This window comes from Lonchura striata, chromosome 1, assembly GCF_046129695.1.
Source record: "Lonchura striata isolate bLonStr1 chromosome 1, bLonStr1.mat, whole genome shotgun sequence".
Lineage (NCBI taxonomy): Eukaryota > Metazoa > Chordata > Aves > Passeriformes > Estrildidae > Lonchura > Lonchura striata.
In genome coordinates, this window is record NC_134603.1 from 14,182,737 (window position 1) to 14,198,592 (window position 15,856).

Below are 15,856 nucleotides of genomic sequence, written 5' to 3' on the forward strand. Positions count from 1 at the left end.
AAAAATTTAAATACTTTCCATTTCTGCTTACTAATTTTAGTACATCAGATCTGCTTTTTCTTCTGTTTTGTTTTTTATTTTGTTTTGTTTTTTTCTTTCTTTCTGGTTTTATGTCTAAACAAAGACTACTGTGTCATGACCAGTTGTACAAATACAGCTAAGAAAGACAACATGCTCTCACTTTCAAGTTTTTCTTTTCGTAAGACTGAAAAGAGCAATATTCTCTTTGCATCTCAGTCTGAGAACTAATGGTTCACTGTTATCTTTGGACACAAACCTGGGGAGCCTTTCTGTGCAACTTAGCTCCTCCTGGCAGAAGAACATGAAATGCATCAGGATATTTTTGTTCAAAGACCAATTTCACAGTGTTTAGATAAAAATGGGACAAACAAGTTTTTAAAGGTTTAAGCTCTCTTATTTTTTGAAATACAGATGGTGAAATTATAAATGTCAAAATTCTTTAAGGTTATAAAGCAAATGCAAAATGGCAACAATTAGAGGAAGTTCAACAGGAGTCAGCACTGTCATCTGACTTTGGAAGTGAAAGAGACAACACAGGTCTAGTGATTATCCAGTGGTTTTTCTTCTATTTTTATGAAGGGCACAGGTTTGTGTAGTCACTGGTTCTGCCTCTATCTTTTAAAAGCTGTGCTTTACAGATGTGTTTTAAGGACACACTTTACAGTAGCACAACTTTACTCACATCAGGAATTATAACAGGTACACACAGCCAGAGAAATCATGAGAAACTGAACAGATTAATCCTGTGCATATCAATAATCCTGCAGGACCTGTGTCACTTTGGGTTATTTCCAGACATTTAGCAAGGCAGAAGCAAAGTCAGGACTTCAGTGCTGTGCCTATTTTCTGCCAAAATTCTAACAAAATTTTAGCTTTCTAACATGTGCACTTTCACTTCTCTTTAGAGAGAGAATAACTGCAATAACTGTTGCTTATCTCTGCACCCTCTGGAGGAAAGTCTCCTTCTCTATCCAAAACACCATTAAATATTTTCTAAGAATAGGAACCTGCATGGTACCTTAGATAGGGCTGCACTGCAGCTTCACATCAAAAAGAGATGTTTGATGAAAACACTATTAGGCATCTGTGGTCTTGTTCCTTTCATCTTAAATGAATGGAGATAAATTATCACCCTGTGTCCCCCCTGCCATGCCTTCCATTCTTTGGTGAGGTCTAAGGTTGTGTCCTTGAAGGTCATAGGCTTGGAGGAATTTTCTCACAAGGAAGAAAGATTTTTTAGAACCAGCTTGCACATTTTCCCTGGAATACCTATCACAAGGATTATATATTATACTCATATCAGTATTTGCACACATCCAGCAAGCACATACCATTTCTAAGTCACACCTACTTTTTTAGCTCCCAGTATAAAGCAATAAAAATTAACTATTGACTTTTTTCCTTTTTTTTTTTCCTGAAAGAACATAATTGCATATCCCAGTTTGATTGTGCATAGATCTTCCTCAAAGTACAGAAAAACTCTGTCTTTACTAACACAAAAATTCTATTCTTTCACTCCATTTTAGCTGTAAAAGTTGTTCTTCATTACTGTAGTTTTTACCTTTATCTCTTCTCTGTCCTTTGTTTGCCTTTGATACTTAAGAGGGAAAGTTCAGTCTTTTCTCACTACGCAAACAGTTTCCATGCTACGCTAACCACACTCTGCTATCTGGACTTCCACCAGTAGATTAAGAGACCTGAATAGCACTCACCAATCAAGGGTTTTACACCTCAGGTTTCAATTTGGAGGTTAGATACAAATGCCAACTAAGCTTGGACAGCTTTTTAATTGACTCCATGTGAAGGATTCATATTCTGTAGGTTTAAGTATGCAAAGCATTAAGATCTGCCCTCCACAATCTCACTGCTGCAGAGACTGCAGCTGTGGCGTGCACAGGGGTGTGCAGGGCACAGCTAGGTTGCAGGACACAGGAGAAACCAAAGCAAAGATCAGCATCTGTTTAAAACATTGAATGTTGAAACAGTGACTTTACTCTTCTCACCAATATCCACACAATGGCAAAGCAGCAGTGACACTAATTTAGAATATGTGGATCTAGCCCCAGTGCAACTATGCCTTCTCATGGAATCTTAGCCTCAATTTTGTATGTCTACTATCAGGTGAGTCAGACTACCAAGGTAGTTTTTTTGATACTTTCCAAAGACAAAATTAATAACCAGACCACTGCCATAAATATATTAAGTAACTTTAATGCTGCTTAGCATAAGTCTTTGTTTTATACTTTCATCCATATACTCCAGTGTAAATGTATTTTGTACAATATGAAATATTTTTAAAAGTATATGACTCTAGATAAAATGTTCACAAAAATTTTCAATGCAATGAGAGAATTAGGGGAAAAAAAAATCAGGCAGAGTACAAAATCTTAGAAAACAAGACATATGACAATGTCCCATTGTAGTAATTCAGGACGACCAAGTGGTTCCATAGGCAAAAGGGTGCTCCTCACTGCTCTGCCACCCACAAGAACCTGCCCTGGGTCAGCAGGGCACTGCTGAGGGTGGCTGCCCCTCAGAGATCCTTGTACCTGATGAGTTTGATAAAGTAACCTCCATGGCAGACACCCTTGTTGGCTCAAGGAGAGTGAGTAGGCCTGGGAATGAAGGAAATCCTGTCTTCCCTTATGCAACCACTGCGGGTCTCTGCAGAATAATCAGGTGCACTGGCAAGCTGTAGTGAACAAGTTGTTTTACAAATGACAGGGAGCCTTTATTGTCCCAGATTATCTTTTTGGCACTATTCACAAAAGCAAAAATTATTTACTAGCAAATTAACAAAAAGCTTCATTCACCATGTGCAAAATGACATGAGTCTCAGGGAGCAGAGCACAATGCTATAGTTTAGTTTTGCTAAATCAATTTCCTGTATATAATATTGCATGTCATCATACACCAGGAGGCTCAATTAAACTTCATTCATGTGAAAAGCAAACTCCATAGTGGACAGACCGTTTTGCATCCCACTGCTTTCAGCAAGATGTTGTATAGGCATCTGTCCAAATAAGAACACCTTTACAACATTGCAGCTTTAGAATGCAACAAATAACACACTGCAAGAATTGAGGTCAGACATTATTCACTATTTGGTAACATTCCATTCAAATGATAGTGACTCACATAATACCTAACAAATGCAGCACTTGAAGTGGCAAGAACAAAGCTGTACTCCAACAAAGTTAAACAGTGCAAAAATGCCTGTTAAACAAAAATATACCATGTATATACACACATAACAAAAATGCAGTGTTTTGTTTTGTAGTATAAATAGATCTGATTAAGCTAAATTCCTAAAACTAATAAATGACTGATTGGAAGTCCCAGTTGTCATAGTATGGAACACAGTAAGCTTTAAGGCTCAGGTGACCCTAACCAGACATAGCTAAAGAGAGTATAAAAAGATGTCACCGGATGGTTTCTTAAAATATTTTCTCTGTACATCAAAGTTAATAACATATATATACTAAGTTGAAATTTCAAAGTCAGCTTGGGCTCTGATCATGCAAAGGGCAGCACACCACACAGAACACCCGTGACTCTCCCAGGAGCCTCAAGGCTCTACCTGTGTGGAGTGCACTGCAACACTGCAAAGCCCTTAATCCCAAGTCTTAACAAGGGGGGAGCTTTTTAGCTGCCTGTGCAGTTAACATCTTGGCTTGGTTTCCATTTTCTTCCCCTTCTGGTGTAGCACTGGAGTTCTGTTTTCTTCTAATGACATATCTCTTTACCTCTAAACTCTCTAATACCTTACAAAGTACACTGTAAAAGTAATTATCAGAAATGGAAGAGATAGAAACTTTTTCTTCTGTTGAAGAAATCCTGATTAGGGGTTACTTGCATTTAAAGAAGATTTTGAGCAGAAAAAAAAAAGTCTTTTTAGAATTAAATTACAGTAAAACAGACAAGTAGCACTTAATTTGATCTGAAGTGGAACACGTGAACATTAACCTCTCTTCAGCTGTTATTTAGCCTCCATCTCCTTAATGCCAGGGCTGTGCTGCAACCATAACAAATAGCTGTTGCAAAGGCAAAAATCTAGAGGAGGAGCAGAGAAAAAAAAAAAGAAAAAAGTGAATCAAACATATTGTTCTACAATATTTTTCTATTCTAAATTAATACAGGAACACAAGTAATTCAAAAACGTACCTCTCCCAGTCAAAATGCTTAATAAGGTAAAGATAGGTTTGGGATTCTCTGAAGTTTTCTTGGGAACTTCTTTGTTATAACCCCATTTTACTACTTTTACTACCCATTTACCTCCTGTTACTACTTTTCACTTGCTTGATTCAGCAGACATTTAGAAATATAATATGAAATATAATTTCTGCATAAGTTATGGTGAAAGTAAATATGGGTATGTACTCTGTGTATTTCAGATCTCTTATCTAGACTGATCAAACATCAATCTCAGATGTTTCCAACAATGCCTTTACCTCAGCAAACATCAAAGAAGACATCCTTCTAAACAGCAGAAATCTTTTACTTGCAGAAACACAGAAATAACTCCAATCTGGCCTCCTTGACCAGACATCCAGCCATTAGAACAACTTCCCAGGCAATGCCAGGGAAGTTGCTCCTGCTTAAGAATTGAGTTGGACAGATTTGAACTGAAGGTCATGCCATAATGAAAGTAAATATGTAATGTACACTGGACAGAGGAAATGAGAAACTTAATTTCTGAAAAAAAAACATTTCTCATATTGTCCTGTGATAACAATGAAAACTGTCTTTTTAAATATACCAATTCAATCATCCTTTGCTTTAAGTTTTGAATAAATGCTATACCATAGAACCATCACCTGTTAAAATGAACATATATATTTCTAACCATGATATATAAATGTCATCTTAAAAGAAAGAATGCTAGCAACCTTTTTTTTTTTTTTGTCATGTGGCTGACAAGACTGTTTTAATGACATATTTTAAAGGTTCAAATTTTTTTTCTGTATGTTTTGACTTCCCAAATATACACTTCTGCAAAAAAATGCAAAGACTACATTTATCTCATTCACTGCTTTCCAGCTACTCTTAATTAAGATACTGGAGCAAGTTACAAAAGCATATTCTCTTCCTCTATCTTGACAGGGATTTGAGGGGCTTGAAGAACTGAATTCTCCCTTAAAAAATTTGTGTGGAAGAACCATTAGAGTGGTTTCTTGGAGTGCCCAGTATTCTGTTGCCAGACAAAATGACTGCAGTGACCATATATTCAGTAGGATCTGAACACTCTAAACTAGGACTGAAGAGGTACACTTAGGGGTAGAATTTAAGATACTTGCTTAGTATAAAGAACCTCCCTTCGTTCAGGCACAGCTGGACCACCACCTCTGTCCTTGTGCCAGATGTGCTCGAGTGTGTTACTGGGTGATGTGAGGAACTCTGGCTTTGGGACACTGACATACCCACTTCACCTCTTCAGGGCCTGGCTTGCTAAAGCTAAAGGCTCCTCCTTTCTGTTCTGCTCTTGCAGACAGAGTCTCAACCTTACACCTCTAGTCCATCTCTTTTTATGTTAAGATGAACTGAAAGTGCTTACTGTGCAAAAGTTGCTCTCAAGGACCACAAACAACCACACAGGGCTTAGAAGCTTAATAAATATATACAGTTCCTTGGTATGAAAATCTGTGGATAAAAAATTAAGAGCAGTGGTTTCAGTTTTTAAAATTAAGCCTGACACACCTCTACTCATCCCTGAAGGGTCCAGCCGGGATAAAAACTAAAGTCTGATATATTTGCCGATTCAGCTACGCACACCCACATCACTAAAAACATTGATTCAGTGATGATGCAACTACAGTGAGAAAAATGCAGTCTGGGCTTAGGCTATCAAGAAAAGCACTCTAATAATTGCAGTAAGAGACAGCAGGGTCCTGATGTAGTAAGTACACATATGAGCCTCACAAAGACCTGGTCCAAATTTTTTTATCTCCATGGCATGTTCAGGACTATCTAAATGGTATAAAAAAAGCAACTGAAATTTTCAGCACAGGTATAAATTTCATACCATATCCCTTGATAAAGGCTCAGTTGTTCTTTTTCTTCTAATAACCAAAACTGTTTTTACAAAACACCTTGTCTAAAAATTATAAGCTATAATGATCATACATTTAAAACACTACAGTGAAGAGTATGAACTCTATACTGAAGAGTAAGTAGCTATTCCATAAGCATTATCTTGTACCAATATTTTTGCATGTTTCTGGTTAGACACTACTTGCTGCTGTCAAAGGCAATTCTTTCTCTCACAGCTCCTCTTTCTATTCCAGTTTGCTGTTAAATTCCCAAGTTGAATAGCTGGCTACAAGTGCTTGCTACAGACTTCTGCTCCCCTGATACAAATATACAGAACACATACCGAGGCTGCTATGCTTATGTTATATTCACGACCACTTAGAATTGTCTCTTGTGTGGTGGAGTTGAATTTGCGGGGAAAGTAATGCAGAGACGTAGTTGCTGCTTGCAGTAGAAATGCTCCAAAATAAAAGACAAAAGTAGCTCCATGGAAAATAAAATCCTAAAAAGCAAATAACAGAATTAGTCTGGGCTCAAATACATATCTAATTCTTCTCATCTCAGTATAAAGGAAATCCAACACTGAAACATGAAACAAGAACTGATAGCACTAACTTGAGATAAGCAGTGTTGAGTCCATCTGACAGTTTAACCTCAATGTGTTTTCACAGCTTCTTGCAATTACAAGCAACTCCCTAACATTATTAGTGATAAAGAGCAGCTCTCCCTCTCCCCAGATCTTATACTCTTTCAAATTAAGAGGCACATGCTCACCTTTATATACACATGCTGACATTTTAGACTATCTTAAACTTAGTGGTGTTTACAGAAATATCCCTTTAGACAGACAAAAAAGAAGACACATACAGGCCAACTTGATCACAATTCAAGCAGTACAGAACAATCTTGCAGTCTCTTAAGTCCCTTCTCAACTATAATCAAAGCTTCAAAAATCTTCCCTCCAGGCTTAAATTTTGCTTCTCTAAATGCCCAGAAACAACTCAGCTTTGACCCAACTGAAATGTCCAATGTCCCAATACAAAGAGATTCAATAATTGAGGTATTTCCACAACTGTCTCTGACTTGGCTCTACCCAATAGTTAGTAACCTGACAGTTCTTCATGATATTGTGGAATAAAATGTCCAAGACTTGTGTGGACAGGTTTTAGGATTTACTTCAAATATACTTCTCTCCTGGGCCTCTCCAGGCAATTCCTTCCTCTATGATGAATGCTAACTGAATATAAGGTGTAAACACCTAACTTTCATTTCTGGGTTCCATTACTAACACACATATAAAAGGTCTGGTGCCTTTGCAGGCCCTAGTTCAGAGCCCAGTGTTCCATCAGCAAGATCTAAGGCATGTTCCAGTACAGTTTAAAATGTCTAAAGTATTCTTCCAACATCTCCTTCCATTACTCAGTCTGAAAAGCTGACATTTGCACTGCACTCAATTTTTGATCCACACAACATATACTTTGTGCCTATACCTGTGAAGGTCTGCAAAAGCCACAGAGACAATTTTTAAGATATATGCAAGTACATGTATGCTTTATGAGACCTGTGATATGCAGTCTAACTCCAGTACTAATGAGCTCTTTATCAACTTTAACTTCACTCGAGTGCAGTGGACTATCAGTATGCCTAGAGTGAGAACCCAGGATATGTGCCCAGCAGACAGCACTCGCCTGCACTAGAAATTACTGTGCAACATCCTTACCTGCTGCCTGCCTGAGAGCAGTGAGAATGTGCTGCACTACACACATATGGAGAAATGCATTTTCTCCATAGATGTGAGATTTTCTTTTAATTGAAAGAATCTTCTTTTCAAACTCATTACTTGTTCCATACTTGATGCAGCTAAAGCTACTTAAAGCACACACTAGTCAGTTTTGATAAGTTATGATATAAGCTGCTACTACAGTTCCCCATTCCACTTAGATCAGGACTGACTGCATACAGGAGAGTTAGGTAGGAGAATGAAGGAGATGAAAGAGGAGAGACTCTTTCATCTCCTTCATTCTCCTGCCTAACTCTCTAATTTCCTTCTTCTGGCAACAATTACAGTGAAGCACTGTAGCATCAGTAAGGTTTCACATTTACACGGTTACAGTTTCTCTTACCAAAATCCCCAAGACCTTATAGGGACCTTTTTTTGGGTTTTAGTAATTGTTATCATAGTGCCTAGCTCTCCCTTGTTCCCACACTTGTATAATCATTGAAACCTCACACAAAGTAGATGGAAAACACTATCAGAGCAGCATGATAATTTAGTTCTCATCTAATTTTGTAAATGATTGTGTTGTGAGTCAGGCTGTAAAGGGCAGTACTTGTCATACCATCTGGTTTAATACACTGATGTACTGAGCAATGGAGCTCCATAAGGTCCATCTTTTCCACTGTGTACCATCTTATTTTTTAAATATCTCTATTAATATGAACAGATATATTTTCAGTGTAAAGCATTACTAAATCCAGGACTGCAATTATAGCAATACAAATAGTTTTAGTGTTTCCAGTAATTAATTATTTATTTACAACAGAAGGTAAAAAAATCCCAACTTGTCAAGTGCTGATAAAGAATTTAGTGTCAACAACTTACAAAACATTTGGGTACCTGAAAATAGTGGTAAAGTGTCTTCTCTTATTTTTGTTGACAGGTGGAAGGGGCTGGGCTTCAGCTACCAAGTTAAAATTATTCCCTCTGCATTTATTTAAGATGTTGACTGAGTTATGACAGCTTTTTTGATAAAGTTACAGATGCAGTTTTTATAAAAGTCATGTATCCATTTCCTGATATAGAAGATTTTCCAGAAATTTATTATACACAAGGGACAAAATTAACTTTACAACAAACTGCCAGCATCAAGTAGCCAATGTGAAACACACACACAATTGTTACAAGATGAAATTTGTATAGCATTTTCAATCTATAAAAGCCTTGTCCTTACCCAGCAACTCTTAAATAGATGCATGATTGTAAACTGGCAAACAGTTTCAATGAAACCCACGACACTATTAATTTACTTCAGTTATGCTCAAGGGCTTTGTTGCATCATAATTTGTGAGGATGTTGCAGCATAAATCCCTGTAAAGGTCTATGATTGTAACTGATTATTAGCCTAATTATTGCCTGTATTGTGTTGGAAAGCTGATGCAGTATGTATGTTTATTCACTATCAAAGTGCTAAAGTTTTTTTTTAATAAAATCCAGTCCATTAGCACTGATGGGCTTTGATTTATCAGAGCTCCAAACTCATAAGCTTTATGATTTGCTTTAAAGAACTTTTGTTTTAAGGGCCTATCCATAAATTACCTGAACAGGCACAGTTCCTGATACTGAAGCCTGCAATTCCAGCTATGATCAAGGGAAGTGTCAATAGGAAAACTAAGCTGCCCAGGAGCAAAGTGGAGGTGATCAGCAGTTACAGGCAGACATACTTCAGTGGTTTAGAAGTTGCAGTCCTTTTGAAGAATTTTTTTTTTTTTTTTTGAAAATTAAAAACTCTGATCACAGTTACACCCTCTCTTACTATTCACTTCCAGTTATATAAAGAGAGTGTGATATAGTCTCATGCTTAACTACTTGAGTACTAAAAACTCAAAGTAAAAAGCAGTTAATGACAACAAAGGAGCTTGTAAATTACCAGTCAATAACCTGAGTTATCCATGTGGTTGGCAAAAACTAACACAAAAAATTTCCTTTTTTAACAGGACGCTATAGTCTTTGAGATTACTGGCACAAACCATAACAATTAATTACAGCAAGATTCAGGCTCTGTCTTCAAAATTAAAAGCTCAGCAAAGAATACTTGTATCTGTAGTCTCACCAAACTCCCTCTAAGAAATATGAAGACATTAAGTCTCCTAATAAGATGTTAAGATATATCATAGTGCAGGTTATGATGTCTTTTTTAAGGTCTAACAGCCACTCACCATTGCTGCCCTAGCTTTGAGCAATTGACCCAAAGTCACCAGTAGACTTTCTTAGGAACTGGAGGGGATATTCTGGGTGCTGAAGTCCAGTCTGTGCTACCTCAGACAACCATATCACACAGCATGTTCACAAATTCATCCTTTCCTTTATAATATTTGATATATCTTTCTACATCTCATTATTCATGAGGTGTTACTACCACTTCTCTAATAGTCAGAAAGTATTTTCTGATTCCCAGTGCACAATAATTCCTGGCCATTTAAACCAATTTCTTTCCACACCTTTTAAGTTAGTGCTCTTCCTGCTGCTCATACATTTTATGTGTTCAGAGAGGACAAGTGTACTCCATTAAACAGCTTCAAAAGCTCCTTCAGCCTCCATCATAAAACAGTTTCCTCTGCCACCTCTGTAATCTTGTTCTTTCTTTTTCTGGTTTTGAATTCCTGTTTGAAAAAACTTTGTGCTAAAGCAGAAAGCCAGGTGCCAAGACTTAGGATCGACACGTCTCATTAAATAATTTTCAGTTTATAAAACAAAGGGAATCCTTAAACAAATGAAAAATCTTACCGCCTGGTTCCAGTTGACAGCAATTCTATTTGCATAACCAAAGAGGAACACAGAGAGGAAGACAATGGAGAGGAACCACGCCGTCACTGCCACAAACATTACCCATCCCTGCAGCAGTGCCAGTGGAATTTGGGTAGAGGCGACCAAAATCCAGACTATTGTTCCAAACAGCTGCAAGGAAAGGAATACAGAGAATAAACTGGACAGCTTTTACTCAGTACTTTCTGCCTAAGAACTGATATCACACATTACATATCATCAGATGACTCTTAGAAACCAAGAAGAAACACTTCAAAAGTACTCGGAGAGCCCAAGTCCTCCTCTCAGAAATGATAGGCACTAAGTGGTGAAAATACAAAGCCACTCTGAAATTCCTAAAGGTTCTTAAAATAGGCTTGAAAATGGGATTTACAAACCCAGGTGACTTGTGTCCTGCTGAAAATTTTATCCTTACTGCAATTTTGAATAAAATATAAGAAATGTGAAAACACAGTACACACACACACAAATCTCTCTCTAAATACGCAAATTAGCACAAAAAGGATGTACTTCTACTACTTTGGATTCAATTTCATAATGTTTCGCTTTGAAGTCCTAATCAGATGAGATACAGAAAGGAGATAAAAAGACACCCATTTTTTCAATATATTTGTAATACCAAGCTGAAGGAGGACAGAAAGCATAAAACAAAAGAAAAAAACCTAGAATACAGAATAAGGTGAGTTGTAAACTATGCTGTAAAGACTAGAAAAATATAGAAGTTTCCAGAATCATCATAACTTGGAGAAGAATTCAGCAGTGCCAATTTCATTTCAGCAGACTCCTCACGGCAAATGAGTGGTAGGGACACTGTGCTAGGGATGGTGATGGAGAATTTACACACTCTAAGGCTTCCCTGGCTTAATCAACTTTTGGCCTAAGGAACACAACTATTTCTTCCTGCAAATCCTGCCTCTTAATAAAAAAACATAAATAGATGACAATTATGATTCACTCCAAGTATGTTTGTTTATGACAGAAAGATTTAAATTCATAATCCAAACTGCTGAATAGTGTCAACTAAAATATATTTCCAAGCGCAAGTAACTTCTTTCCTGTTTGAATTCCACAGATTTACAAACCAGGAAGTCAGAGGTTACATTTTCAGATTCAGATAGCTTTCTTTTGTATCACAGTTGGATAAGAGATACCTTTCAAAAGATGCCTGCTACAAAATAAGTTGGTTCCTCTCTGGTGCAGCAGCACATGTGTAAAGATGCATTGCTAGTCTCAGTTCAAAGCTCCCATGGGTTTATGTATTACTGTTCAAGTTGTTCTCTAGGGTTCCTTTTTTATCTGTGAAGAACCAAACTTTCTCTAGTTTCATAAGACTGCAGGTGCAAGTCTGTTACTTGGTGACCAGAGAGTGATGGGCAGTGAGGAAACAAAAGGGATAGCAGAAAGTGTCTGTTAAACAAAAAACAGAGACACATTAAATGCTTTCAGTATTTTCAATGTGCAGACTTGCAGGGTTCCTTAAAAATAAATTTAGAACTGTACTGTAGAGACTGCTAATCTCAGCACCCACTGTTGTGCTACTTCCCTCACGCTACACCTGTCCACAACAGCTTGCCTGTCAGAGTACAATTGGTTGGCCAGCTGAACTAACCTTTTGTCCCTACTGCCTCTGGGCCTGATTTAGTGCCCGGACTTGTGTTTCGAGTTTCAGCTTGCTCCTTACTCAGGTACAATTTTAAAGCTTGTGAGGTGGGACCCAGCTCACAGTCTGGGACCCAAGTAGTATTCTGCTCTGACCGTACGGGAAAGAGTAAATTAATAAAGTCAGAGGGGTTCTACCAAGCTTTTTTGTTTTTCATCACCCATTAATCAGTGGCACCACAGAGCGCCATATCCAAGCTCAGCTCAAAGGTCCTCAGCCCTGCGTACTCCTGCGGGGTCTAACACACACGTGCCATTGAGCACGCTCGTAGGAGTTTGCAGAGGACGCGCAACAGGCGCGCAGACAGAACCTGGTGTAACTCTCCGTGGTGCCTTTTCGGGTCGGGAGCAGAGCGTGGCTCAAAGCCCCGGACAGCTGAGGGAGCCCCGCGAAGCCCATCTGCGTGCGGGCCGCGGCCGAGGGCAGCGAGCCGGGCGGGCGGAGCCCCGGCCCCGCACCTGCCCCTGCCCCGCTCACAAGATGGCAGGCGAGCGGCGCGGCAGGCCCTGGCGCTCCCCACCGCGGCCCTGCACTCACGATCTCCAGGAAGATGACGGCTCCCGAGAAGGTGCGCAGGATCTCCAGGCCGGAGGGCAGCGTGACCCGCGGAGGCGGGAAGTAGGGAGCGGGGTTGGGAGGCGGCGGCATGGACGAGGCTCCCCTGGGCAACATGCTGCTGCGGCGGCGGCGGCCGTGCCGAGCGCGGCCAGGTGGGCGAGGAGGCGGCGGTGAGGGCGGCGCAGGTGCGGGCGGGCCGGCCGCGCCTCCCCCGGCCCGGCCCGGCCCGGCCCGGCCCCGCCCCGCAGCCGCCGCGCCTCGCCCGGAGCGGGGCCGGGCCCGGGGCCGGAGCCGGGCTCGGGCCGTGTCCGGCCACTGCCTCCCGGCTTCACGGCAGCGCGGCGCTCCGCATTCACGAGTCCTGAATCAGGCCAGCCGGACTCGGGCGTGATTTCCCAATGCCGGCTTGCAAAAGGTTTTTATTTACCTTCTGGTTACGGATGTTCGGGCTTCGAAATTGAGTCGTTGCACTGTTTTATTTAAAGGCGCCTACTAGGTTATCCATTCAAAATATTGAAAACATTTCATTTGTATCTTCTTATTGCTCGGTCTGGCTCAACTGTGTACCACTGATTAAAAGTAGTAGAAAATGTTTGTAAAACTTTGGGGTAGAGAAAGGTATACATTCATGAGACTACTTATAATCCATTTATTTTCTTATGCTTCTTTATACAAGCATCTTCTCCAGATGGAGATGCCATCCAGCAGCACTTCACTTATTTCTCCCGTTGTGCCTTAGGCTGAGATGTGCTACCTCTGGAATGACCAAGACTGTTTCACCCAATGTTATCCCATTCAGTGTTCATACTCCACACATACGGCTGCGATTTTAGAGATAACATTTTAAGAAGGTTTCATGCAAGTGTATGTAGCTGCTCTGGAGATTGAACTGACTTGGGTATAAAGACCTTATTCCTTTCTTTTCGATGCATGATGTTTCTCGGGTATGCTTTTGTGATGACAAGAAATGCCACATCCTGAGATGCCTGTCTTCCCCACCCCAATCCAAGCCCTAGGTGGAGAGCAGTTGGCACCATAAAACAGGACTCATCTGTGTTTCTGCCATACCATTCCGTACACAAATAGATTTGTGATGCTTTTAAAATGCATTAATGATTGCTTGGCTTTGAAATCTTGGCATCTAAAGGAGGAAGAAGCAAAAGTTCACATTCTTTCTTGTGCTCTGTCTTCATCTCTATGCCTCTTGTAGCTGGATGCCTCTTGAACTCTTAAGTAGGAGATGCTGGATTGAATCCCCATTAGGCTGAAGAAGGCACAGCCTCCCCTCTTTTCTGAGTGCTTTACCCCATTGCCTATCCAATGATATATTATTTTTTTCCTCTAGACCTATTTGAAAAGTGAACCTTGTGTTCCATCCTTTTATCTTCAGGAAAAGACTTAAGGCTCTGGAAGTGCATGCCTACAGGACCTGTTTTGGCTGTTTTGGAAAGGAATGGGATTGATACTTGTGCATAAGTGATTAGGTGTAGGAGGTTTGTTCTTGGGATTGTTATCTGGAGACCATATGTCAAATAAAAGTCACAGTCTGGCCCTAAATCTGTTAAGACTGCCCTGCAGAGGGAGAAGTCTGAGACAGTGGAAAACAGGGCTGGTTTATGATTCAGAACAAGAAATGTGATTGTCCTTATCTTACACAAAGGAAGTACAAATAATACTTGGTCATAAACATTTCCAGTGTTATTATTTAGCTGCATAGTTAATCTGTGTGAACTCCTAGCAGTACTAGATTTTACTAATGATTACATACCATGTGCTTGTAAATCCTATTTCTTTTTACTTGCACGTTCCTTATAACACTTATTTTATTGAAATTTAGTTGGTTCTAACAAAAAAGTCCAAATTTCACTTTCACAATTAGGTATAGATCTACTGAGTAGATTTTTGGCTGTGCTTTTTCCTGAAGCCTAATTCTCTGCTTTTTCCTAAAGCTTAAATTAAGTGTCTCTTTAAATTATTTTTGCTGTGTTCAGGCAAGATGTGCTGCATGCCCTGTGGGATTGCTTTTATACTGATTCATGTACTGTTTGAATCTTTAAAGAACTGGATTTTTTAAAGAGATTAAGTTTCCATGCAAAAGCACATGTTTGTGTTTAACTGCTTTTTAATAGCATTTTTGTATAACTAATTGCATCTTGGCATGTTAGAAGGTAAAGTAATGATGCAGCTTCCAGTCCACCAAAGTGAATAGGTAGGCAGAAGTATATTGATTCATTGTGAGTAGGAAAGTCTGTCTATACAACCACAAGGAGTAAAAATTGCTCTTAAGCAGCTGTAAAAAGCTCTATTCCCTTCATGTTCTAATGCTATGGCAGTCTAATGTAAAGGAAGCATTGTCACAGAACTACTAAACCAGTTGCTGGTTTAGCAGTGTACATGTGTACATCATACTGGATATGAAAATTACACAGCAGTCACATGCAGCAAGATTCAGACTACCTTTTGTGAGGTATGGCATTGATACTTCTGGAAGAGCTGAATATTAGTAAGGATACTAGATAACAGGTGAAAGTAATGCCAATTTCAGAACTCATGGTCCTTAATGCCTTATCTATGTTATCAGAAGCATTTCAGGAAGAGATGTTATCTCATGTCCTATGTTATGGAGTGCACCAGGGTGGTCTGCCAAAATGGTCAAAGAGATGGAAAATACAAACCAAATAATTGACAGTAACCCTGTTTTCCTGTGGCTCTGTTTATGCACAAACAGATTCCCCAAGCCAGAGTGGAACTAGGCAAGGTTTTCTAGACAGGATCCGCTTCTTTCTTGTTCTGGAGGAAGTTGCCCCTAATAGTTGTCTGTGTTTCTTTTAGATTTGCAAAGCTGCTATTTCTTAATGTGGAATACAAACTCTCCTAAGTTAGTTACATATCAAAAATAGAAAGCCTGGAGTTGATCATGCAACACAGGCTTTTTGTTTATGGATGAAATAATTTAGCATGCTCCTGGAAATTTCATACAGGATTCTGATCTCACACTGGTACAAACTCTGGGGTCATTACCCCTTAGCCAGTGAAATTAAATT

At 39.4% G+C, this 15,856-nt stretch overlaps 1 protein-coding gene across 2 annotated transcripts; it reads right to left on the bottom strand.

The window, feature by feature from the left end:
• Window positions 1–2,216: 2,216 nt before the first annotated feature.
• Window positions 2,217–12,986, bottom strand: MAL2 (mal, T cell differentiation protein 2). 2 transcript variants are annotated; one of them, XM_021546402.3, is made up of 4 exons: window positions 12,792–12,986; window positions 10,556–10,726; window positions 6,395–6,553; window positions 2,217–4,074 (listed from the first exon to the last, which is right to left on the bottom strand). In XM_021546402.3, the coding sequence occupies exons 1-4, from the start codon at window positions 12,924–12,926 to the stop codon at window positions 3,994–3,996; spliced, it is 546 nt and encodes a 181-aa protein (XP_021402077.1). In that variant the 5' UTR covers window positions 12,927–12,986; the 3' UTR covers window positions 2,217–3,993. The 2 variants fall into 2 exon arrangements, with proteins under 2 accessions (XP_021402077.1, XP_021402078.1); XM_021546403.2 differs by lacking the exon at window positions 2,217–4,074 and adding an exon at window positions 5,589–5,661.
• Between the last annotated feature and the right edge of the window lie 2,870 nt (window positions 12,987–15,856).